This window comes from Salarias fasciatus, chromosome 8 (genome assembly GCF_902148845.1).
Source record: "Salarias fasciatus chromosome 8, fSalaFa1.1, whole genome shotgun sequence".
Lineage (NCBI taxonomy): Eukaryota > Metazoa > Chordata > Actinopteri > Blenniiformes > Blenniidae > Salarias > Salarias fasciatus.
The window spans coordinates 596870-618155 of record NC_043752.1 but is presented as its reverse complement, the minus strand read 5'-3'; the positions used below and the strand labels follow the sequence as shown (position 1 = coordinate 618155).

Sequence of the window (21286 nt, the reverse complement as noted above, 5' to 3'; positions counted from 1 at the left end):
GGAAATCCCCCAAAAGACCAGAATATACACCTCAAACGTCCGTAGTCATTTTAAACAAGCAAAACATCTCGTTTGTTCCCATTCACTAAAATAATGGAAAAATAATAACAAAAATAATAAACCGGAATGGTCACATTCAAAAAGGAGTGCGACTTTTTTAATGTGCACATATAATTTACTCATAATACATCTGAAAGTGATTTATTTCCAAAAAACTAATGTCACTTAGAGGCACAAAAATGCCTTTTAGCACAAAAAAGCAAATAAAAAAGAGGATCACTGACGTGAAATGCCAACAAAAGGACAGTAAAATGCAAAGTGATATAAAATGCAAAACATTTAAATCAAAAAATAAAAGGACGAGACGTTAAATAACATTGCATATAAATTAAAAATACTAAATAACCTCAACTTATGTATAAATGACCGAAAGGAGACAAAGACAATCACAATGCGATATAAAACAGCCAAGAAGTTCAAAATGCCCTTTAAACCCCGAGAAGTAAAAAAGGACACAATATGACCACCAGGGGGCGCGAAACGACTCAAAATGATCACAACACACAAGACAACACGTTTAAATAAAACTACAAAATCAGGCAAAGAGGAGAAACAATCAAACAAGGAGAATTTAAAACCTGAAAACAACACTGGATCATAAAAAACAATATAAATGATGAAAAAAAAGACCAAAAGAAGGCACAGCATGGTTCTGAGTTGAAACAGCAGCAGACACCGACAGAAACTTACACAACTTGAAAATTTAACATAAAAGTAACTAACTAAAAACAAAGAATGGCCAAAATAACCGATTAACATCTGCAGGACTGAAATATGAAATACAAAATGCTGACAAAACTACAAAACTAAATAGAAGCGTTCTGTTGTGAGGGGCAGTGCTTTAACATTAAATTCCAGGGAGAGAAATTTGAAACAAGTTGATGAAGCCATAGAAACAAATTTGGCCAAAATGTCTGAAATTGGTTCTCGATGTTAAAAAAAATACAAATAACTCAGTGAAAATGTAAACAATACACAAAGACAACCGTTTTAATTAAAAATCATATTTTATTTCTCCATGGAAACCGTGGCGGCACGGTTAAATGGTGACTCCCATCAGGTTGACTGGCCGGTTGTGGTATCGCTTTGAAATGTCTGCTTCAATCTGCGAAGACAACAATTCAAGGTCAGAATACCCGGAGGAGTAATGTTTCTGAAGGACTCCGTCAGTGCAACACGTCTTCCTTCATGTTTCTCATGATAATTCGAGTTGCGGTTTTTCCGTCCGAGCTTCCTGCAGCGAAGAGGGAAAGCAGCGGCTCTGGGATGGAGAGTAAATGGAGTCAGTAATTGAATACCAGCTTCTGGAGCTCCCGGGTGCATCCTGCCAGCAGGTCGACTCGAGGCTCCAGCCGGGACTGCTCCTGCAGGGCTTCCTGCCTCCTCTCAGCCATCGTGGCTCCTTTCAGCACCAGGATGTCTGCCTGCTTCAGCTTCTGCCTCAGGATCTCCGACACGCGCTCCACATACCTGGAACAGAAGCCAACAGCCTTTCTGCTGATCCACCTGGAGACATTTCTCTTTACTGTACAGACATTAACAGCATTAAAACTGTTTAAACACTAAGTTAAAGGAATGAACTTCAAATATTTTCTACTTGATAACTGAAGTCTGAACACCAGGAGGCGCCAAAGACAAACTTTCATCTATCTTTGAATTTCCTTTCTTTAAAAATAAGGATTTTCTTTGAAACTCTTCTTTGAATCCAAGCCGTTTCCCACACCGTGGTCGGCGTACCGTGGCGAGGCCAGGATCATGAACAGGTGCTGCATGCGGAGCGAGGTGAGCCGGCCCAGCAGGTCCTGGACCTGGGACAGCAGGTCCCGGACGTGCTGGCGGGTCTGGCCCTGGATGACGGAGGGGGCGAGCTGGAACTGGCTCATGGAGACCACGTCGCCCTCGTCGGCCATCTCACTGACCCGCTGCGACAGGAACACCTCCAGCTGCGGCGGACATCAAACCACACAGAGCTTAACGGCTGGACGCCCTCCGACGGCCGGCGTCTGACACCACCCGACCGAGCTTCACCTCCATCAGCTCGTCGATGAACAGGCTGCGAGACTGCGAGTTCTCCAGCAGGCTCAGCGCGTCCTCCCCCCTCGCCACGCCCTCCGGACCTGCCAGGAGACACGTTTCTGTTTCCTGAAGCCGTTTAGCGCTCAGTGACGCGCCGACAGGTTTGAAATGGTGCTTACAGTCCGAGCCGGCGTCCACCACTTCGATTTCCAGAGGAGCCGCTGGACCGTCGCCCCAGTCGATCCCGTCTGCACCGGCGTCCTGACGACAGGCAAAACCAGGTTTTTTAAATGACGCAGAGGACCAAATCTTTTCATCTGTGTTGTGGGTTCATATCTGAACTGGATCCTGAATCTGAACAGACCAAAGAAAACCAGGAGGTGCTGAGGCGCCTCACCTCGGAGCCGGGCTCCACACTGATGCCCCAGTCGATCCCGTCCTCCATCGTGATGACTCCTGTCACACCCGCAGTCTCCGCCCCCTTACCAAAGTCACCCCAGTCGATCTGAGGAACATTTTTAAAAGACGTTCAGGATGGGCTCTCCCATTCCCTCCCTCAGCTCATGTTGGCTGAAGAAACCAATACGGCCACCTGGGATGAGGTTCTGCTCGGTTCTGACAAAAAAAACTGACCGTGTCCTCGGTGATGGAATCAGGAGGAGCTTCCTCCACCGCCGGACGCTCCACCACTGACGGCACCTTCCCTGTTCTCCACTCGTAGAAGGTGGCGTTCCCTTTTTTCTGGGCGAACGTCAGCATGGGCAGCACCGCTTCGGACCTGCAGGAGGCAAAATGTGAAAACACGAATAAAACGGCTGCCTGTCTGAGAGTCGGATGAGGGAGAGGTGATCATTAAAGCAGCGTTGGCTCCTGAGTCGATCTAATCCGATCAAAGTGTTTACATGACGCTACTTCAATCAGATTACAGATGTCCGTGTAACTGCAGCTGCTGTGGGGAAAAAAGGAAGCTAAAAAAACCCTCCAGCACTCACCAGTCACACACAAAGTTAGTGAAAGCAGAGTAGAGCTGGATCTGTTCCTCCAGCTTGGCTGCATCCCTGCCGACGCCGTCCAGGACCGACGGCAAATCTTTCACCAGAGCCTGAAGCTCTCGAGGGACGTTCTCCCCCTGAACCAGGAATCACAGAGAAACCCGTCAGTCACCTCTGGGACAGTGGAGCGTGGAGTGTAAACGGTGAGGCACACACTCAGAGGTACAAAAGCTGTCGCTATGGTCGAGAGCGGCGAGAGAGCGTCAGCAAAAAGATGTCTGAAGCCTGGGATCAATTCAAGCTTAAAGAGAAACCAGAATGTTGTATTATGTGTGTATTATCCGATCACTGAAACACTCGAGAGAATACTGGACTTCAAACTGAGTGGATATCTGCTGTCCTGCTCAAGATGCTTCACATGTGAATTTCAGGTTGAAGCTGTGACTTCTCTGGATTCAGGAGACGAACAGATGATAGATGAACGTTCCGAGACCAGACGACAGAGCGTGCGAGCGCCGTGCAGGACCGGCGGCCGCTGCACTGACCGTGATGCCGTACTGCTTGCAGGCGGCGTAGTAGCGCTCCCTCAGGTCTGCAGCAGAGCTCTGGCACTCCACCTCCCGCCTGCTCAGCTCCTGCTGCAGCTGCTGAGCCTTGGCCAGCTGCTTCCTCAGAGCCGGGCCCTCGTAGCTCACGTTCCGGCTCAGCAGGCTGGCCACCTCCGCTGCAAAAAAACCCTCTGATATCACTCAAACGCTCCACTCGTGCAACAGAGCATTTCACTAAACGGTTATTTATTTTGTATGTAAGAGAAGGGGATTAACTTCATTTGGAACGACACTTACCTAAATAGACATTATCTGTTTCATACAGGGAGACAATCTCCTGCCAGTCCTGGAACAACAAAAAGGAAATGCAATTCTGTGATCACCTCTGGACACTTCAGGATAACAGAGTGCAGGACCTGCTGTGGGACGTCGCTCACCTTCATCCTCTGAGAAGAATATCTGCCAAAGATGTTTTTAGATGAGGCTTCAGTTCCTTTCAGTATCTCCACTATCCTCAAGCAGTGGAAGTAGTGAATGTCTGCCAGAGAAAACATGACAATGTGAGACAATTTGCAAAGTGGAAGAGGAGAATAAGAGTGACGATCAGTGTAGTCCTCATGTCTGAGGATGCTGGAAATCCATTCAACACTGATAAATGCTGCCAAACTACGTGATGTAGAGTCTCTCCTGTAAACGAACAGATGTGGAGCCGTGACGGACGTACAGGAGCCGGAGAGCAGCTGCTTGATCTCCTCATTCTCAGGCATATCCTGGATGGCGGCGTTGATCTTTTCTCGGATCACCTTCACAGCATTCTGCCATTTCAGGTTACAGTGGCGTCGATCCAGCAGCCAGTCTGCAATCAGTCAAACACTCACCGGTCAGATCGTCCTGCACAAAACGACTCACCTCTTCAGAAACCTGCTCATGCATCGTCTGCATTCTGCAGGCTGGATTATTCTAATGGTGTGTTTAAAGGTCTCAGTCAACAATAATTTGTATCTCTATCTCTTAATTGATGTTAAATGTTGATTATTTCCTTTAGTACTCCATCTTTATATCTCATCATATTTGGTGGTGATGATGATGGTAAAACAACTGGTCCAGTTTGCAGCATGTGGCTGATCCCGCACTGCTTTCACACACACTTTTCACAAAGCGTGTTGATCTGGTTCTTACCCAGCAGCTTGCTGGTCTGGATGTCGATGGGGAGATTTTGAATATTCTGTTGAGGAAACAAAGAAAGGAAGAGAGGAATCAATGCAGGAGGTGGAAAATCAAAACAACAACAAGCTGAGGAGACGGGAAAGTGTTCATGTACTTCGAGTGATTCAAACTGAGCTCGCGGCGTCATTAATCTAACCCCGCCGAGCGGAAGTGTGTCCCGGCTCACCTCCATGATGAATCCGCCGCTTAAAGACCGAGTCCGGGAGTTTAAATCTGCATTTTAAAATGTTTTACACAGATTTTCTCCCAGTCCGTCACATCCGGATCTCACTGTGACACGTTACGGGAAGCTCAGCCAATAGGAGGAGGGGATGTTACGGCAGCCTCAGCATCAACCAATCAGGTATGGCTTCACTGAAGACTGCAAGCTGATTGGTGGATGGTTCGGTGGCTGTAATGATTAAACCAGCCGCTAGAGGGCAGTGTGCTGTAGTAGTAATAATCTGTCATCGGTAGATTCTACACCTTTAACAAACTCCAGCGTTTCAAATAATATTTTGTCTTCTAGATCGTAGCATTTAACATTTAAATTGGCTCAATTTCTGTGAGTAAATCCAAAATACATTTAATTTTTATGGATTAAATTATGGGAGGAATAAAATTTTCCTTCGATTTTTTTTAATCCACTAATAAAGAACAGTCATAAAATGACTGAGCTCCTTGAGGGACACAAGGAAATGTTAATCACATGCTGTCACATGAGGTGGATTAGAATTCACCTCTGAGCCTGTGACCATAAAAAACACAATAAATATATTTTCAAAGGCAGGGTTGTAAAATAAGACATCAAAACACTTTCACGGTGTATTAAAGTCACATATGGTGTAAGTTACACCATATGTGACTTTAATAGTAGTATCACCAGTTTCTGCTCCTGTCTGCAGCCTGAAAAAGTGGAACTCACTCTATATACATGATTATCTGTAATTTATAAGATGTACGGACACCCTAATCTAGTTTCACAAGAAATACTGTGACTTTTAATCAGACGATGTCCTTTTCTGGTTCTTGTTGCTGTAACTTTGTATGTTCTTGTGATTGTCTAAGTCATTAACAATACAAACACATCCATAATCATGAAATACGTATGTTGGAAAACAGCTATACTGCGGCATTATGAAGAGTGATTTTCACATGACTTGTTTATTGTCTCTTCAAGGCCGTATCGTTCAGCGGTCTGCTGGAGAACCGTCTGTATGGAGTCAAAGAAAAACACACAGCAATACAGAGACATGATTGACTTGCAGAGAACTCAGGGATTAAATTTAGTTTTTTATTTATTTATTTATTTTTTGTGGATCTGATCACATCAGGAAGGTAAAGTGCTATGGTCACGCAGTTCCTCCGTGTGTGTGTTCATTCCTTTTTTATGGCGATCTGATTACATAATGGTGAAACTGTCTTTTGTTGTGGTGAAACAGAAACATAAAAACCTCGAAACTTTCCCAGTCCGGAGCTGGTGGAAATGGAGCGCCTGCTGGTTACACAGCTTTGTTTTTGTCTTTGTCTGCATCCATCAGTCCATTATACCTGAGTAAACACAGACTAAACACATAAAACTCCAACCATCGGACGTGCTGCGAGCGTCGACCTGGGCAGAAATGAGAAACTCTCTGCAGCCGCCGGCCTGACTCAAGCTCATTTGAATGGTGACCAAAACTTGCAAAGTGAGCGTCCACTCACCGTCTGTGATTATACACAGCCCATGCAAAACAACTGTGAGTGTATCTGCTCCCCTGAAGCTTAAGATCTCTGCTACTGCAATTAGAAAAGTCACTGAGCCTGAAACTAAACACAACACCGAAGAAAACATGAAGAAAGGTTTCAGATTGTGGACTGAAAGAGAGATTTCATTTAAATGTTTCACTGAATCACATGGCTGGGAGGGGGGGGGGGGGGGGGGGGGGGGGGGGGGAGGGGGGGGGGGGGGGGGCTGTGTAGAGGCTGTGCTTAGCAGCAGGAGTATAGGAGTGAGGCGAGGGGCAGATCAGAGCCAGAGGCAGGGAGATGCTGCACCTGTTAACGATCACCTGAAGAGGAAGAAGACTGACGGGACGGAGAGCAGAAGAGACTGAGGAAGAGTTTCCAAGCATGGTGGAGAAGTTTCCCCTGTGAGAGCGTCTCCTTCAGAAAACCCCACGTCCACCAGGTAGGAAGCCAAACGCCTGAGAGAGGGTCTGAGTCCGGAGAACTTTTGGGAGTTTATCTCTACAAACAAACAGCAGAATGGAAAAAAAGAAGATCTTTTCTGATCATTTGACCTGTTTGTTCATATTAATTAAAAACTTCCACTTAAATAACTGTATAACGTCTGAATATGAATCCAAATTTGTATCAGCACTGTTTCTCAAAGGTCAAATTATTTCTTTCTTTAAAAAAACAACAGTTTTAGACTTTAAAGGTTTCTCGTCTCTCTTCCACCAAAATATCAGGAAATTTAAAGAAAAAACAGATCAACCAAAGCATGAACTGACATCTGACCGGATAAATACAGAATGTCTTTACTCACTCACATTATTTCCAGGTGAAAGTAGTTTTTAAATTCTAATCTGCTGATGTACCTTATTTAACGTGACTTTACGCTCTACATGTGGAGGCTTCTAATGGAAAAAAATACACTTTCAAGACATTTTCTTTTTTTTATTCTTCAAATTCAAATCTAATCAGGGGAAAAAAGTGAACTAAATAAAGAAATGCTCAACAGTTCCCGTGCTTTGCTCTCCACACACACCTGTAAACCGATCCGTCCGTCCTCTGGCCCGCTGGATTCCGCTGGGCTCCGGCTCGCTGCTCCAGGTTCAGCCGATCAGGCCACACAGACGGACGCACAGTCTCAGACTAACCTCAAACACTTCAGAGCACCTGAGGGAAACCCAGGCGAACCACTGCACCGCCGGGCACGCCGGGGACTTGAACATTTTCAGAGTGAAGAGGAATCCAGACGAGAATTCACTACATCATGAATTTCACACTTAATCTTTTTCTAAGTAAAACACAAACATCAATAAAAGATTATTGGGAAAATAGTCACACTTTAAGCTTCACCTTCTAAAATTTGACAGAAACACTTTTCTCACATTCAATCAGAAAGTAAATTACTTTCATTTTTAGTTTTTGAAGACATAACTAGGAAAATGAGTGACTTTTACATCCAGTAATCTGACATTACTCAGGTATAAAGTAATTCGAAGTTCTTTATGCAAAGAAATTCATTAAAATCAGAGATAAGCTGTGAAAGAGCTGCTGCCGTCCTCCAGCGCCGCGCTCGGTTCAGAGAGTTCAGCTTCAATGTGGATGTGGATCACAGAGTCCTGCTCTGCAGACAGACACAGACTGGCTTTAAAAACCGAGTCCAGCTGTTTTAAGTACGTTTAAAGTTTGAGTCTATTTGAAAGAGTCCAGGTTTGGTTTCCTGGTTTTCAGATTCAGCTTGAAAAGGTTTGGATCTGGTTGAAGAAATAATTCTATATTTGCTCCCTCATCTACATCACATTTGAGCTTATGAACAATAATAATATTATTATCAATAATGCAGTTTTGAGTTCAGGATTGATAAGACGAGCCATGAATGATCGTGTGTGTGTGTGGATTTTTTTTTTAATATAACCCACTTCCATTGAAGCCATCGGCCGGCTGAAGGCCTCTGAGCTGCTCAGCGGTCTGTGCATGTCGCCACGCTGTTCCCCGAGCCGGGCGGCTCGCCCACTCATGACACAACAGCATGGTAACTTATTAAAGAGCGCCGTCGGAGCGGAGGCCTTCCTTTGAGTCAACAGCGGTTCGCGTCTCAAAGGTCACGTGGAAGTCAAACAGGCAGGAGTGTGTGTGGAGGTGCTGCCGGGCCTGCGCTCTGCGACAGCTTCAGGCAAATGCTCGGAAAAACGTCTGGAGTAGAGCGACCGGCCTTCAGCGAGGGAAGAGACATCATGGCGGTTCTGAGAGTTCGAGTCTGAATCTGCCTAAAGTAGAGTAACTCATGATCCGGTCACCAAACTGACAACTTTAATTTTCAGTCCGGTCCAGCGAGCTGCTGAGAAACGTCTGGCATCGAAACCACAAAAAACCCCGAATTACAACCAGGCTGTGGTGGAATACATGTCTGTGTTGTGATGAAGTGGAAATGTTGAGTATTCCTCTCTCCTTCTCAGTTGTCAGGAAGATGCATTTGTGGGATGAGCAACAGAGCTGAGGATGAAGGTTGTTTCCAGAAAACATTTTGCTTTTCTTTTGAGCCCGTGGGAAAAAACCTCTTGCCTGATCGGCGCCGATCAGCGCAGAGAAACATGAAGAAACTCCAAGAGATATGAAGCGATATGAAGAGATATGAAGACATATAAAGACATATAAAGAGATATGAGGAGGTGAGAGATAAAGATCTGCATCCAGACAGCTGAACTCTGTCCTCTCAGGCTGTAACACTCCTGCAGCACATGGTTTATTAGACACCATTAAGATCCTTCAAACGCACTGGCATGAGGATCTGGTAATATTTTACCAGCAGCGACCAGCTGGACTCCACTCTGCTGCTCATCCCACAAATGCAAGTCCCTCAAAAACATGGCTAATGTGGTTTATTCTCAGATAATGTTGTAATAACAGAGAAATGATCTCACGCTCCCTCTCGCTGTGCGTACTTTATTTGTTCTTGTATTTTGCGACAGTGATCAGTTACCAAACATCGTTTAGTCAATAGAGGGTCAGAATGCGACAAAAGAGAAGCAGATTATCTTAAAAGCTTTTTTTTTTTCTTCTCTAGACTGAGTGTCTGAACACCAGCAGGACAGACGGACAGACCATTAACCTGCAGCGTTAATGAACACACACTTTCACATCCAGTGTGCTTCATGTGTGAAGAGTTCAATGTATGCATGCTGAACTATGAGGGCGTGTGTGTGTGTGTGTGTGTGTGTGTATTGTGAAGCTTTGCACGAAGGCTCCCAGCTGCCAAACATCACGTGGTTGAGATAAAAGCGGCGGAGTGTCTGTGCAGCAGGGCTGGACTCTTTATTTGCATAGGTGCTGGCGATAAAGTGGCCACACTAAAGCGGGACCGGCGTGGCTCTTTTCTTCCTGCCACCGCCGATAAAAGAGAAATCAGCTTTTGTCAAAGGCTGTAAAATCCCGTTTACAAGCTGCGTCCGAACTCAAACACGGCTCGGCGAAAAGCAGCCGGGCGATATCTGCATCCGAGGAATCAACAGGCCGGCAGTTTGTGGAAGCTCAGATATTTCGGTGTTTTCTCGCGTGTTTGAGTTTCTGTGACTTTAAAGAAAAGGCTGTATTGACAAAGGTGACAACAAGCGATGAACTTTATACCTCAAGCTTAATCAGCAACTTTATTCCCAGTGATAACAATAAATGTTTATAACGACAATAAATGTTAAGTTGCATAAATCCCACAAATCCCTCTTATGTAAAATGTTATCATGTGGAGGGAGGAGAATCAAGCTTCCTGTGGGAGGGGCCAGGAACACCTGTTAGGACAGGTGAGGACAGGTGGAGACAGGTGGAGACAGGTGGAGACAGGTGGGGACAGGTGACAGTTTTCACCATAGTGTGATGGAGGCTGTCCACCAGGAGGATTTATGAGATTACCTCTGACTCAGTGGAGAGGACAAAGTCTGTGTTTTCAAGTGTTTTTAAAGAGACGTAAGGCGTCGTCCTCTGGCGGTGAAACGAGCCGGTGACCTGTGGCAGTCCCGGTCCAGGACCGACCGGTGGCGGTCCAGGACCGACCGGTGGCGGTCCTGGACCGGGAGGACGTTAAAGCTGACCCTCCTTTAGGGTGATAATTTATCTTGGTTGGTAAAAGGTAAAGCTCAGTGCTGAGCGAGCATCAGCATCTCATACAGGAGAAAACGTGATGTTAAAATGAAAGATTTAGAAATGCAGACGTTCCACGGTGAGAAAGGCGCTCAGCGTTTTTTGTGCTGAGTTTGCATGTTTCCCCTGGGCGTTGTGGTTTTCCTTCACACAGCGTATGATCACGCCTAAAGTTAATTAGTTGCTCTAAAACATGTGAGTGTGACTGCTGAGCAGTAAAATGAGCCTCTGCTCTGCAGAATACAAGGAAAATAAAAACCTGGAGAGATTTCTCTCTAATCAAAGAGTTTCAGCTGCTTCGCTGGAGGGAAGGAGGAGGATTCACTGCTCCTGCTCCTCCAGCTCTTCTACGAAGAATAAACTCTTTAAAACACTGTTTCTTGAGAGACAATACTTTACTCTGCAGGTTGAAGTCCCGGCATCAGGAAAACGTCTCACTGCTGCACAAACACAACCTGCTTTTAATTTTGTTTTTTAAGAAAAGAATAAGAAAGACAACAGCATGAGACAGATCCACCCACGTTTCATAAAACCCTTTCTAAGCCACTGCCAGACGCTGAGACAGGCCTGCATCGTTTTCTGACTGTCGTCGTGAGCTGCTGCCTGATGTTCTGCTCATTTTATGCAGTTTTATGAAAGCGAAGCGTCCGACTGGAAACCAAAGATCTGGCTCCACGATCAGTTTTCTGAGCGTTTGGAGGATTTCCGTCAGAAATCACACCGAGGCTCGTAGCTTGTTCCTCTTGATGTAAACCGTCGGGTTCCTGCAGTTTGCACGTTCTTCCTGAGCTCACGTGGTTTTCGTGATGCGGGTTAACGACCGCCCGCTGACCCTGGACCTGGTTTCTGTGGTCCTGTTGAGCCGTTCCTGCGGCGCCTGCAGAGCTCGGTCTTTGTTTTCTCGTGGTAACGGCCGGTTTGCTATCAGGCTTTGATATTTCTATGAACGCGGAGCTCTGACTCATGGGTTCAGGGTGCAGCTCCGGCAGGCCGGCGGAGGGACGGCGCTCTGTTCGATTCCCTTTCTTGGCGAGAACAGAAAGAGGAAGTGACTGCAGCGGCGTGGTCGCCTGGCGACAGGTGGACAAACAGAAGAGACAGAGACTCTCATTCATGCCGGACTCTGACGTAACCGAGGCGTCCAGCCGCCGCTGCTCCTCCGCTTTCCGCCTTCGTATCAGATCGCACAGCAGGGAAGACGATCCCGCTCAGCTGATTACTAATTTACCTGCCGGGAGCAGAGTGTCGGGTGTTGCGGCCCGTTCGGTTACACACCGCTGATCGCGAAGATGACCAGAAGCCACACACACTTTGTGTCTGCGTTGTGAGAAGAGCAGAGGATCCATGAGCTGACTGCGCAGCAGGACTTCATGAAGCCTCATTTCTAACATCAACCTTGTGAAAAACCACAAACAAGCACAAATATTTATGTTAAATGAAGATATAGGCTGCAAAAACTCAACGTGAGAGATTCTGTTATGTATATATATTCACAATATATGACTATTACGAAGACAATAAAATGTTTATTTAAAACATTTAATAAAAGTAATTTTCTTATATTTGTAATATTTATATTTTTGTATTATAATTATGTTTTCCCATGATGCTCTTCGATGTCTTTAACATCTTGGGCATAAAAGTAACATTTATTACATCTGAAACCCTCGGAGTTACTTGATATATCATTTATTTACCCAACATGAGATTTAACTTTACAAAAGCTCAGAGTGCAGAGTGAGAGAGAACTTCAGATCAACACAAACCAAATCCCTCAGTATCCCTCAGTATCCCTCAGTATCCGTCAGTATCCCTCAGTATCCGTCAGTATCCCTCAGTATCCGTCAGTATCCCTCAGTATCCGTGCTCCTCGGCCGAGCCATCATGACCATCGTCTCCGTTCGATCAGCACTAACCTGCTCAGATTACAACTTTTCTCTCTTTTCTATCTGAAGTCAGTAGAAACTCCACTCAGTTTTTCTCACAGTATCTTCTGATGTCTGTTGACTGGTTGACTGGTGGACGATCAGGTGTGTTTCATGTTAAACTGGTGGCTGAGAGCAGCTGATTTTCATTTCTCGGCCTCTGCTGATGTTTGAGATGAATTCTGGAAAGAAAAGAGAATCTTTCTGCTCCATCTGCAGCTGTGACTCCAGAGCGCATCGTGTCAATAGTTTCTTCTTCGTTGGTGTTATTTTCTGTCCTGAAGTGTGCTTTGCTGCAGTCCCTGCAGGTCCTCCCGCCCTCCCGCTCTCTGCCGGCGCCGTCATGGCCGACTCCAGCTGGTGGAAGCTGAGCTTCTCCCGCAAGAAGAAGTCGGAAGCCAAGGTCCTGTACGAGATCCCGCCCGAGTACGGCAGCAACATGGGGAACAAGGAGCACCCGGGCGGCAACGCCGCCACCGAGCAAACGGAGAGCCAGCTCAACGCCAGGCTGGAGAAAATCGTGGACAAGTCCGCCACCAAGGGCCGCCACGTCAAGGTGTCCCACTCCGGCCGCTTCAAGGAGAAGAAGAGGGTCCGCAGCACGCTGGCCGAGAACCCCAACCTGTACGGCGAGCACAAGCCCAGCAACGAGAACCTCAGAAAGAACTGAGGCCCCGCCCACCAAGCGCCCGGCACCTAGCACATACTTGATCATACATGTGTCATACATCAGTGAGAGGCGTGAGGACGGCGTGAGGACGGCGTGAGGACGGCGTGAGCGCCATGTTGCACTGCAGAGAGATACTCCACACATCTGGCAGCCGGTGGACTCACAGCTCAACAAACAGCAAACGACATTCACGCCTTTAAAGATAGCAGACAAGATTCAAAAAGCACTGCAGAAGTTTTCTTTTTTAGACTGAGCTCACATGACCTTTTTTGTGCTGCACTGTTGTTTTATAAATCAGAAAAAAAGTTCATTGAGGTAAAACACAAAATGACACTCAACTCAAAATTACTGTAATGAAGGTTTTTATTTCTATTGACAGACATACAGATGTTTTTGTTCACTGTTTAGTTTTTTTTTTTGCACAATCATGTGAAAAATGTAATTTTTCAAGTGGAGCTGAGACAAAAAAAAAACAAAAAAAGAAGAAATTGATTGAACGGTTGTGCCTGTTTTGTTGTGGTGGCTCCAAAAGGTACGAGGTGATCTCTCTGATTAACTACAAATAACACCTTTTAGAGCCTCTGTATTTAAGAAAGAAAATGAGTTTTTGTTTTTCTGGAATCCTTCTTATTTGTAATAAATGTGCGATGTTGATACGAACCGCTCTCCGTATTTGTGCTGCGGCAGGAGTGTGTTTTCTCTGATTTCAGAGGCGTCTCTGGGTTATGTAAATCGCCGGTGTGTCGTGTTGACATGGTGACAGTAAGCAGACACTGATATCTGACCCTCGTGTCGTGCTGCTGCCACCTTTTGTATCCCAGCATTCCTTCTGCCAGTGCGGCGAGCGGCTGCCGGACGCATTCAGCCATTCACAACCATCCGAGCAGCGGTTAATGCATAACTTCAATTTGGTTTTGTTAATCTTTATTGCCTCCAGTTGTCAAGGCGCTGGAAAAACACAGCACAGTCCATGAAAGAAAACACACTTGTGAAAAGGTTTTATCTCCTGTGTCATGAAAACTTGTTTAATTATAATTTGATTTGTAACAAAAAAATGTTAAAATATATATATATTATTGGAAAAAATCAATTTGAATGCCTTTTATTTTCCTTGAAAATTAGTATGAAAAAAACAACAACAGAAGACAGAGATCAGGGGTCAGGGTCAGGGACAGGGTTAAAGACCAGGAGTCAGAGACCAGACCAGGGGTCAGGGACCAGGACCCAAAGACCAGATGAAGACCAGAGCAGTTGATTCAAAAACAGCAGGTTCCAGAATCACAGAGTTCTGTCCACACACACACACACACACACACACACACACACACTTGTATTTCTATCCTTGTGGGGACCGTCCATTGACTCCCATTCATGTCTAGCCCCTAACCCTGACCCTTACCCTAACCCTAACCCACACCACAACAAAGCCTAACCCTAAAGAAATGTTTTTGCACTTTTACTTTTTTCAGTAACAACAACATGGTCAAGAAAACACTGTTTCTCCTACTTAGGACCGGAAAAAGGTCCCACAAGGCACGTCGTTCCACGTTTTGCTATCCATGTGGGGACATTTGGCCCCGACAAGGATAGAAATACAAGAACACACACACACACACACACACACACACACACACACACACACACACACACACACACACACACACACACACACACACACACACACACACACACACTACTGCCGCTGATTCCTGGGGGGAACCTTCGTAAACTGGCTCAGCAGCACTGCCGGACACTTTACCCGTTGCACCAACAAGCAGGTAACAACAGGTGAGATGATTTAAATATTCCTACATAAGTTTCTTATGTCCACCTGACGTTAAGTCACTAATTATTATATCCGGGTAGCATCGCTGACATGTTAGCGCCTCATAAAGAAAGCTCTGTGGAATGTAATTTTAAAAAATCTCGGTAATTGTTCTAATTTTCCGGCAACGATATTCTTGTTAATCTATGAAATCAAATAAAATATAGGATTCTGTTGTTAATTAAAAAAAAAAGTATTAATACAGGAAAAACTATGAATACTACTAGATTATGAGCTCTGGTGTCTTTATTTTGAGGTTTAAACATGTTTTATTTTTTGGACTCAAAAACAGCTGTTTTTATCATAAAAGTTATATTTCTTACAAAGAATGAAACAATTTCATTGATTAGAAATTAAAATTTATTTCTATTTTACATTAAAAATTACCATCAACTCCCTTTCCAAACAGTACAATACAGTACACACAATAATTGGCACAATTAACAGCACTTAGATTCAATATTTCACAAATTAGACCAGGACAGTCAGTTCATGATGAATTAATGACTGTTGACAGACTACTGTGACAGGATGAATTATTTTACAGGGGGTGGAACATCCTTTAACTCCTCTAAACCTGAAGTTCATTCATATGAGGACAAGTGTCCCTGTTAATTTCATCCACTTGAGGGGAAAAAAAACTGCAAGCCAGTCATGTGACCATCATGTCAACACAAACAATACCGTTTCAAGTAAGACAAAGTGATTATTGCTAAAGTGAAAGTTAACTGCCTCACTTTTTCCTGAATGTAGCACAAACTCAGAACTGTGCAGCAGATTTAATGGAGATTATAATCCTGTTGGAAGTGAAATTAAATCCCACGTGGTTGAATTGCTGATGGCGACGGGCAGCTTTAGTGTCCTGAAGGTCAGTGACAGCGCCGTTAACCACCTGTCGATCATTACCTGATGGAGCTGCTGGACTTTGCTCTTGTGTCACTCAGCACAATTTTTTTTCATCATGACTTCTGATAAAACGTAAAGTTGCAGAACGGTGATGTTGATCCACAGCTACACACACAGTCAGTTTCACGGTGTTACACACAGCTGCACCTATTTATCACACTTCAGACGGTTTGGGTCGGTGTCGACGAGGCGGATGCGGTGCGAGATGAGATTTCAGTCCTTTCTGTCACATCCTGTGCAGGCCGGTCTCATGGAGACAGTCTCTGGTACACCCAGCCCCCCTCGGCGGCGTGCTGGAACTCTCCGGGCTGCGACTCTCCGTCCTTCGGCTTGGTGAAGACGATGCGGTCGTGCAGTCTGTTTGTCTGTCCCTGCCAGAACTCGATGTAGTACGGCTTCACGATGTAGCCGCCCCTGTGAACCGAGCACGGGAGAGTTACCGCGCCGCGAACAGCAGCTTCAGCACCGCAGCAGGGTGAAAAGACTTTTACACTGTTCTGTTTGACTCGAGAATCGGGACGTTAGAGGAGGAAGATGCTCTGTAACCTGGACGTGAGCTGGAGTTACAGTGTGAAGGGTTCATGGATGAAATGACTTTTCCTCAGTCGTAGCAGTGATGCTCACCAGTAGTCGGGCATCGGCACCTCCGTGTTCTTGTACTTCTCCTCCAGCTCTGAGTTTTTCTGCCGGAGATACTGGAGAGAGAAAACCAGGAGGTGAGCTCAGACCATATCTCATATCCCACAGAACCAAACCGTTCAGAAAGCTCTGAGTTTCATCACACAAACTGCTAGATCATCAGAGAACAAGCTGTATCCTCATTCAAACCAAAAAAGACTGGAAAAGAGAGGAAATCTTGGAGAATATTTATCCATCCATGTCAATCATTCTCATGGTAATGTCACCCGAAATCTGCCACTTCCCGCTGAGTGTGCGATTCTCACGTTTCTGTCGGGAACCGGCGTGCTCTGCCGGCTCACGACGGCTCCGATCTGGCTGCTCTTCGGCCGGGAGTGGAAGTAATCGCAGGAGTTCTGGTACGGGATCCGCTCCACCGAGCCCTCGATCCGAATCTGCACCAGCAAAGTGAAGCAAAATGAGCCGCTTCATGCAGGACAGGAGACGGGCCGGCTGACAGACAGCGCAGCGGCTGTACCTGTCTGTTCAGGGGCTCCCAGTAGAACACCAGGCAGGCGTGAGGGTTACTTTCCTGAGGAGGACAAACCGAAGCAAATCCTTAATCACAGTTTTAATGGACTCTATGAAACCAGCAGTTTTAAATAAAAGCATCTCAACACACTGGCTTCCACAAATACATGAGACAAAGACAGAACAACCGATTAGATATGTTCAAGAACTGATGCAATTCAACACTTTTTAAGATGTGAAAAGATAACATAAAAAAGGAATAAAACAATAGTTCAAGATAGTTCTAAGAATTTTTTTTAGTTATTTGTTTTGATGAATAAAATGTCAGAATAAATTTAAAAATGCAAATTAAAGATCCTCAGTCGGGAAAGCGGATGGATGTGTTGGCTTGTGCGATTCTATTCTTTTTATTATTGTGTGATTTAAACATTTAAAATGTCAGAGCCAAAAAAACAACAACAACAGTGAATTAACAGTATTTTAGTTTAAATGACAGATGATCTTGTGGCTGCTGGTTTACTATTTTCTACTCAACACACAAGAAAAATCCTTCAAACTAACATTTAAAGTAGCAGTGTGTTAAATGTGGTTACTTCCACGTGTGGCCACCAGGTGGCTGCAGTGAGTCACTGGACTGACAGCTCGACCTGTCAGTGGAACTGGAGTTTTGTTTTGATCAGCTTGTTGTGGCTGGACCGGATCCTGATCGGTGGTGGATGTTGTGAATGAGAGGAGGGGGATGGTGGTCCGTCCTCGTGCACTGTGCACGTGTCTCTCACCAGCTCCGAGCCCTTCCTGCTCTCGTAGTTGGTGAAGAAGCGGAACCCTTCGTGGCTGTAGCCTTTGAGGAGGACCATGCGGGCGGAGGGCCGTCCGTCCCTGCACACACACACACACACACACACACACACACACACACACACACAGGTGAGAGCCTCTCCCACACACGCCCGCTGGTCCTCTCGCCCATCCATGTTCACGCACTTGGTTGCCGTGGCGATGCACATGGCGTTGGCCTCGCCGATTTCAGGACACTTGGTGGCTTCGTCGAACCAGGTTCCGAACTGCTTGATGGGGTCCAGAGAGGAAAGCTGACTCTCCTCGAAGCACTGTGGAGGAAAAAACCCAGCTTCACCCTCCACTTCAGCCGCTCACACTCATTTGTTCATTTTAAAACACTTTTTTTTTCTTGTGGAGCCGTTTATGTGCATCATCGATTCTTATTTATCTTTTAAACTCCTACCTACTTTATTATTTATGTATTTATTCATCCATTTGGACCAGTGAAGGGAATAACTGCATTAAAATAATCAGCATAACAAATAATTAACTAAATACTTTTGCCAGCATTACAAAGCCGTTACCGTTACCGACAATCATATGAGGCGCGGTTCTCTTACTATAATTCACCACTTTCAGCTGGTTTGTCCTCCAGAGTCTGATGGAGAATGAAGGTTGTTTCCAGAAATAAGGAACAACACTGGTGCAAACTGTGTCACGTGACGTAACGGAGATACAGCCATAGAGAGTCCTGATCCTGGTCCTGGAAATGACTGTTGTACTTGGTGCTGTATAAATAAAGCTGAACTGAATTGAATGGTGAGTTGTGTTGTACATATTAGTGTCATAATCATTTAGATGAAAGTACATAATGTGAAACAATAATATTTAAGTTAGATGCTTATTAAATTCAGTATGTTGCCCTTTAGTGTGTTTTGTAAACAAAAACAAAAACAATGTTGCTTTAAAAGCGATACATTGTTGCCAGTTCCTCAGATAGGGTCTACATGACAATCTGCAGAGCAGCTCATTTGCATATCTAGGTCAAATAAGATGATGATGTCATTTAATACTGATACAATGTTGCAAACTCCTCAATCAGGAAAGTTCTAAATGACGTCATCATACAGACAAGGAACCAGTTCCAGATCAAATCTGATCGGTGTCTGGTGTCAAACACAGGAACATTTGAATAATTTAGATAAATGTGTTTCCTGTTTGTAATTTATTCTGTCAAGTGTCCATTTATTTCATTAATCACATGTTCAGCTTTCTAATTGAACATGTATCTGAAGTTCCATTAAGAGGTGATCCAAGTTCTTTGACATATTTAAACATGTTTTTTTTTTTTTTTAAGTAATGCAATAGTTACGTTGTAGAGTAATTACTTCTGCAAAGTCTTCTTCCTTTTAAAATGGAGTTTTTCCTTTCCGTGGTCTTTATTCTTGCTCTTGTGGAACTGTTGTGTTTTCTTCTGTAAAAGTGTCTCAAAGTGCCTGTGATGTATTTGGCGCTATATAAATCAAACCTCATTCAGCTTCATTATTTAGTTATTTTTTCAGTATATTGGTTTAAATTGTGTTTTAAAGTTCTATTTTCAAACTACATATGTTTTCTTGTATAACATTACATTCTATGATGGATACATAGACAGATAGATGTAAGAATTCTCACACACTGCATTGTTTTAAATAATAAAAATCAGATGAAACAGATTTTAATCTTCAGGTTTGGAGTTTGTGTTTCTAAGAATCAAACATGCTGAAGCATCTGCAGAGCAGGAAAACAGCTGCTTTCCCTCCAGACAGATGTGATCGTGACCTTGAAGACGGGTTATTGTTGGACCTGTGCATCCTGGAGAAGCTGATCCAGGACCTGGACAGGCTGATCCAGGACCTAATGGAGCTGATCCAGGTCCTGGAGAGGCTGATCCAGGACCTAATGGAGCTGATCCAGGACCTGAGGGGGCTCATTTAGGACCCAGAGAAGGATGAAGGACTTGGAGGACCTGATCCAGGACCTAACAGAGCTGATCCAGGTCCTGGAGGGGCTGATCCAGGACCTAGACTGGCTCATTGAGAACCCAGAGAGTGATCCAGGTCCTGGAGGGGCTGATTCAGGACCTAGTGGAGCTGATCCAGGACGAAAAGGAGCTGATCAAGGACCTAGATCAGCTCATTTATTGAGAACCCAGAGAGTGATCCAGGTCCTGGAGGGGCTGATTCAGGTCCTGGAGGACCTGTTCCAGGATCTAGATACTGACTCGGGACCTGCAGGAGCTGAACCGGGACCCAGTGAGTGATCCGGGACCCGGAGCAGCTGATCCGGGACCTGACATGTCTTACCTCCTCGTCCCCCTTGTACTTCTTCCTCATGTCGCTCAGGTCCATCGTGCTGCTTCCGCCGCTCGTCGCTTTGCTGCAGAACTCGAGGCCAGTGACGCTCCTGCCCCCCGCCGTCAAAGGGTCACGACAGAGAGGATTTAATCCCAATCTGCTGATTTGCCGGAATAAAACTGCACTGAGGATGCGCCTCATGCTGCTCGCTGACGTAACGACGCACTCTTCTTTACGTAAGATGTTACGAAAACGTGCGACTTTTGTAACCAGACGCTGCAACGCCAGCTGATTTTAAGATAATATTTTTACATCTTCGCGTTGTGAAGGTGAGAAAATGACCGTGGTTGGTGTAGCAGACTGTTTTAAACGCAAAAAACATGAAAACGATTTTTAAAACTACACATGGGCACGTTACGGTGCGTTCAGGTACAGTCTGTAAAGAAGACCTGCAGAAACCTTTTTTTTTTTGTTATTAATGCGATTCGTATGCAAAACACTGGTATCATGTAACAGCTTCATTTCTATTTCAAACCTAACATTAAAAAGCTGCAAAAAATCCAACAACAACGTTACCAACAGCAAAACCTCATGATCCAACACTTCCACATGAAAACACGGAACTTAGAAATATTCAGAATCAGAAAAAAAACCCCTGTATTTATCATCGGTGGGCAAGAGGGGCACATTGAAAGGAAAAGCAACAGAACAATAAGATAACAATAAAATGATAATCTAAAAATCGGCAAGTATTAGTCATATGTTTCTTTTTGGACTGTAAACTGGGTAGCGGTTCTGTGCTCTTGATCATCTTGGATTTAATAAAGTGAGAAATAGACACTTCAAATTCTTATTAGAGTGTGTGATTTATTTAATCACATGGGTAAATAGATAGTTGTACTTTAAGAATCTGAATCTTGGAAACTACTTTGCTGCTCAAAGATGTCAGTGCAGCGAATGAAATTACAGAAGTTAAATCACATAGAAAATATAAAGGAAGGTGACAAACATGAATATACACCAAAAGAG

At 44.8% G+C, this 21286-nt stretch overlaps 3 protein-coding genes across 4 annotated transcripts; 1 reads left to right on the top strand and 2 right to left on the bottom strand.

Annotated features, from left to right (window-relative positions):
- Positions 1–247: 247 nt before the first annotated feature.
- cdk5rap3 (CDK5 regulatory subunit associated protein 3) lies at positions 248–5143 on the bottom strand. The gene is made up of 14 exons (XM_030098713.1): positions 5010–5143; positions 4796–4841; positions 4341–4472; positions 4054–4154; positions 3914–3962; positions 3614–3792; positions 3069–3205; positions 2710–2854; positions 2474–2581; positions 2256–2337; positions 2089–2177; positions 1798–2003; positions 1359–1530; positions 248–1165 (listed from the first exon to the last, which is right to left on the bottom strand). The coding sequence occupies exons 1-14, from the start codon at positions 5013–5015 to the stop codon at positions 1100–1102; spliced, it is 1518 nt and encodes a 505-aa protein (XP_029954573.1). The 5' UTR covers positions 5016–5143; the 3' UTR covers positions 248–1099.
- A 1697-nt stretch (positions 5144–6840) lies between these two features.
- prr15lb (proline rich 15 like b) lies at positions 6841–13668 on the top strand. 2 transcript variants are annotated; one of them, XM_030098719.1, is made up of 2 exons: positions 6841–6992; positions 12900–13668. In XM_030098719.1, exon 2 carries the CDS (start codon positions 12935–12937, stop codon positions 13259–13261), a length of 327 nt encoding a protein of 108 aa, XP_029954579.1. In that variant the 5' UTR covers positions 6841–6992; positions 12900–12934; the 3' UTR covers positions 13262–13668. The 2 variants fall into 2 exon arrangements, with proteins under 2 accessions (XP_029954579.1, XP_029954578.1); XM_030098718.1 differs by having other exon boundaries at positions 6852–6992; positions 12891–13668.
- A 1769-nt stretch (positions 13669–15437) lies between these two features.
- Positions 15438–20476, bottom strand: pnpo (pyridoxamine 5'-phosphate oxidase). The gene is made up of 7 exons (XM_030098714.1): positions 20267–20476; positions 18126–18250; positions 17921–18020; positions 17149–17202; positions 16937–17065; positions 16617–16687; positions 15438–16406 (listed from the first exon to the last, which is right to left on the bottom strand). Exons 1-7 carry the CDS (start codon positions 20456–20458, stop codon positions 16241–16243), a joined length of 837 nt encoding a protein of 278 aa, XP_029954574.1. The 5' UTR covers positions 20459–20476; the 3' UTR covers positions 15438–16240.
- Between the last annotated feature and the right edge of the window lie 810 nt (positions 20477–21286).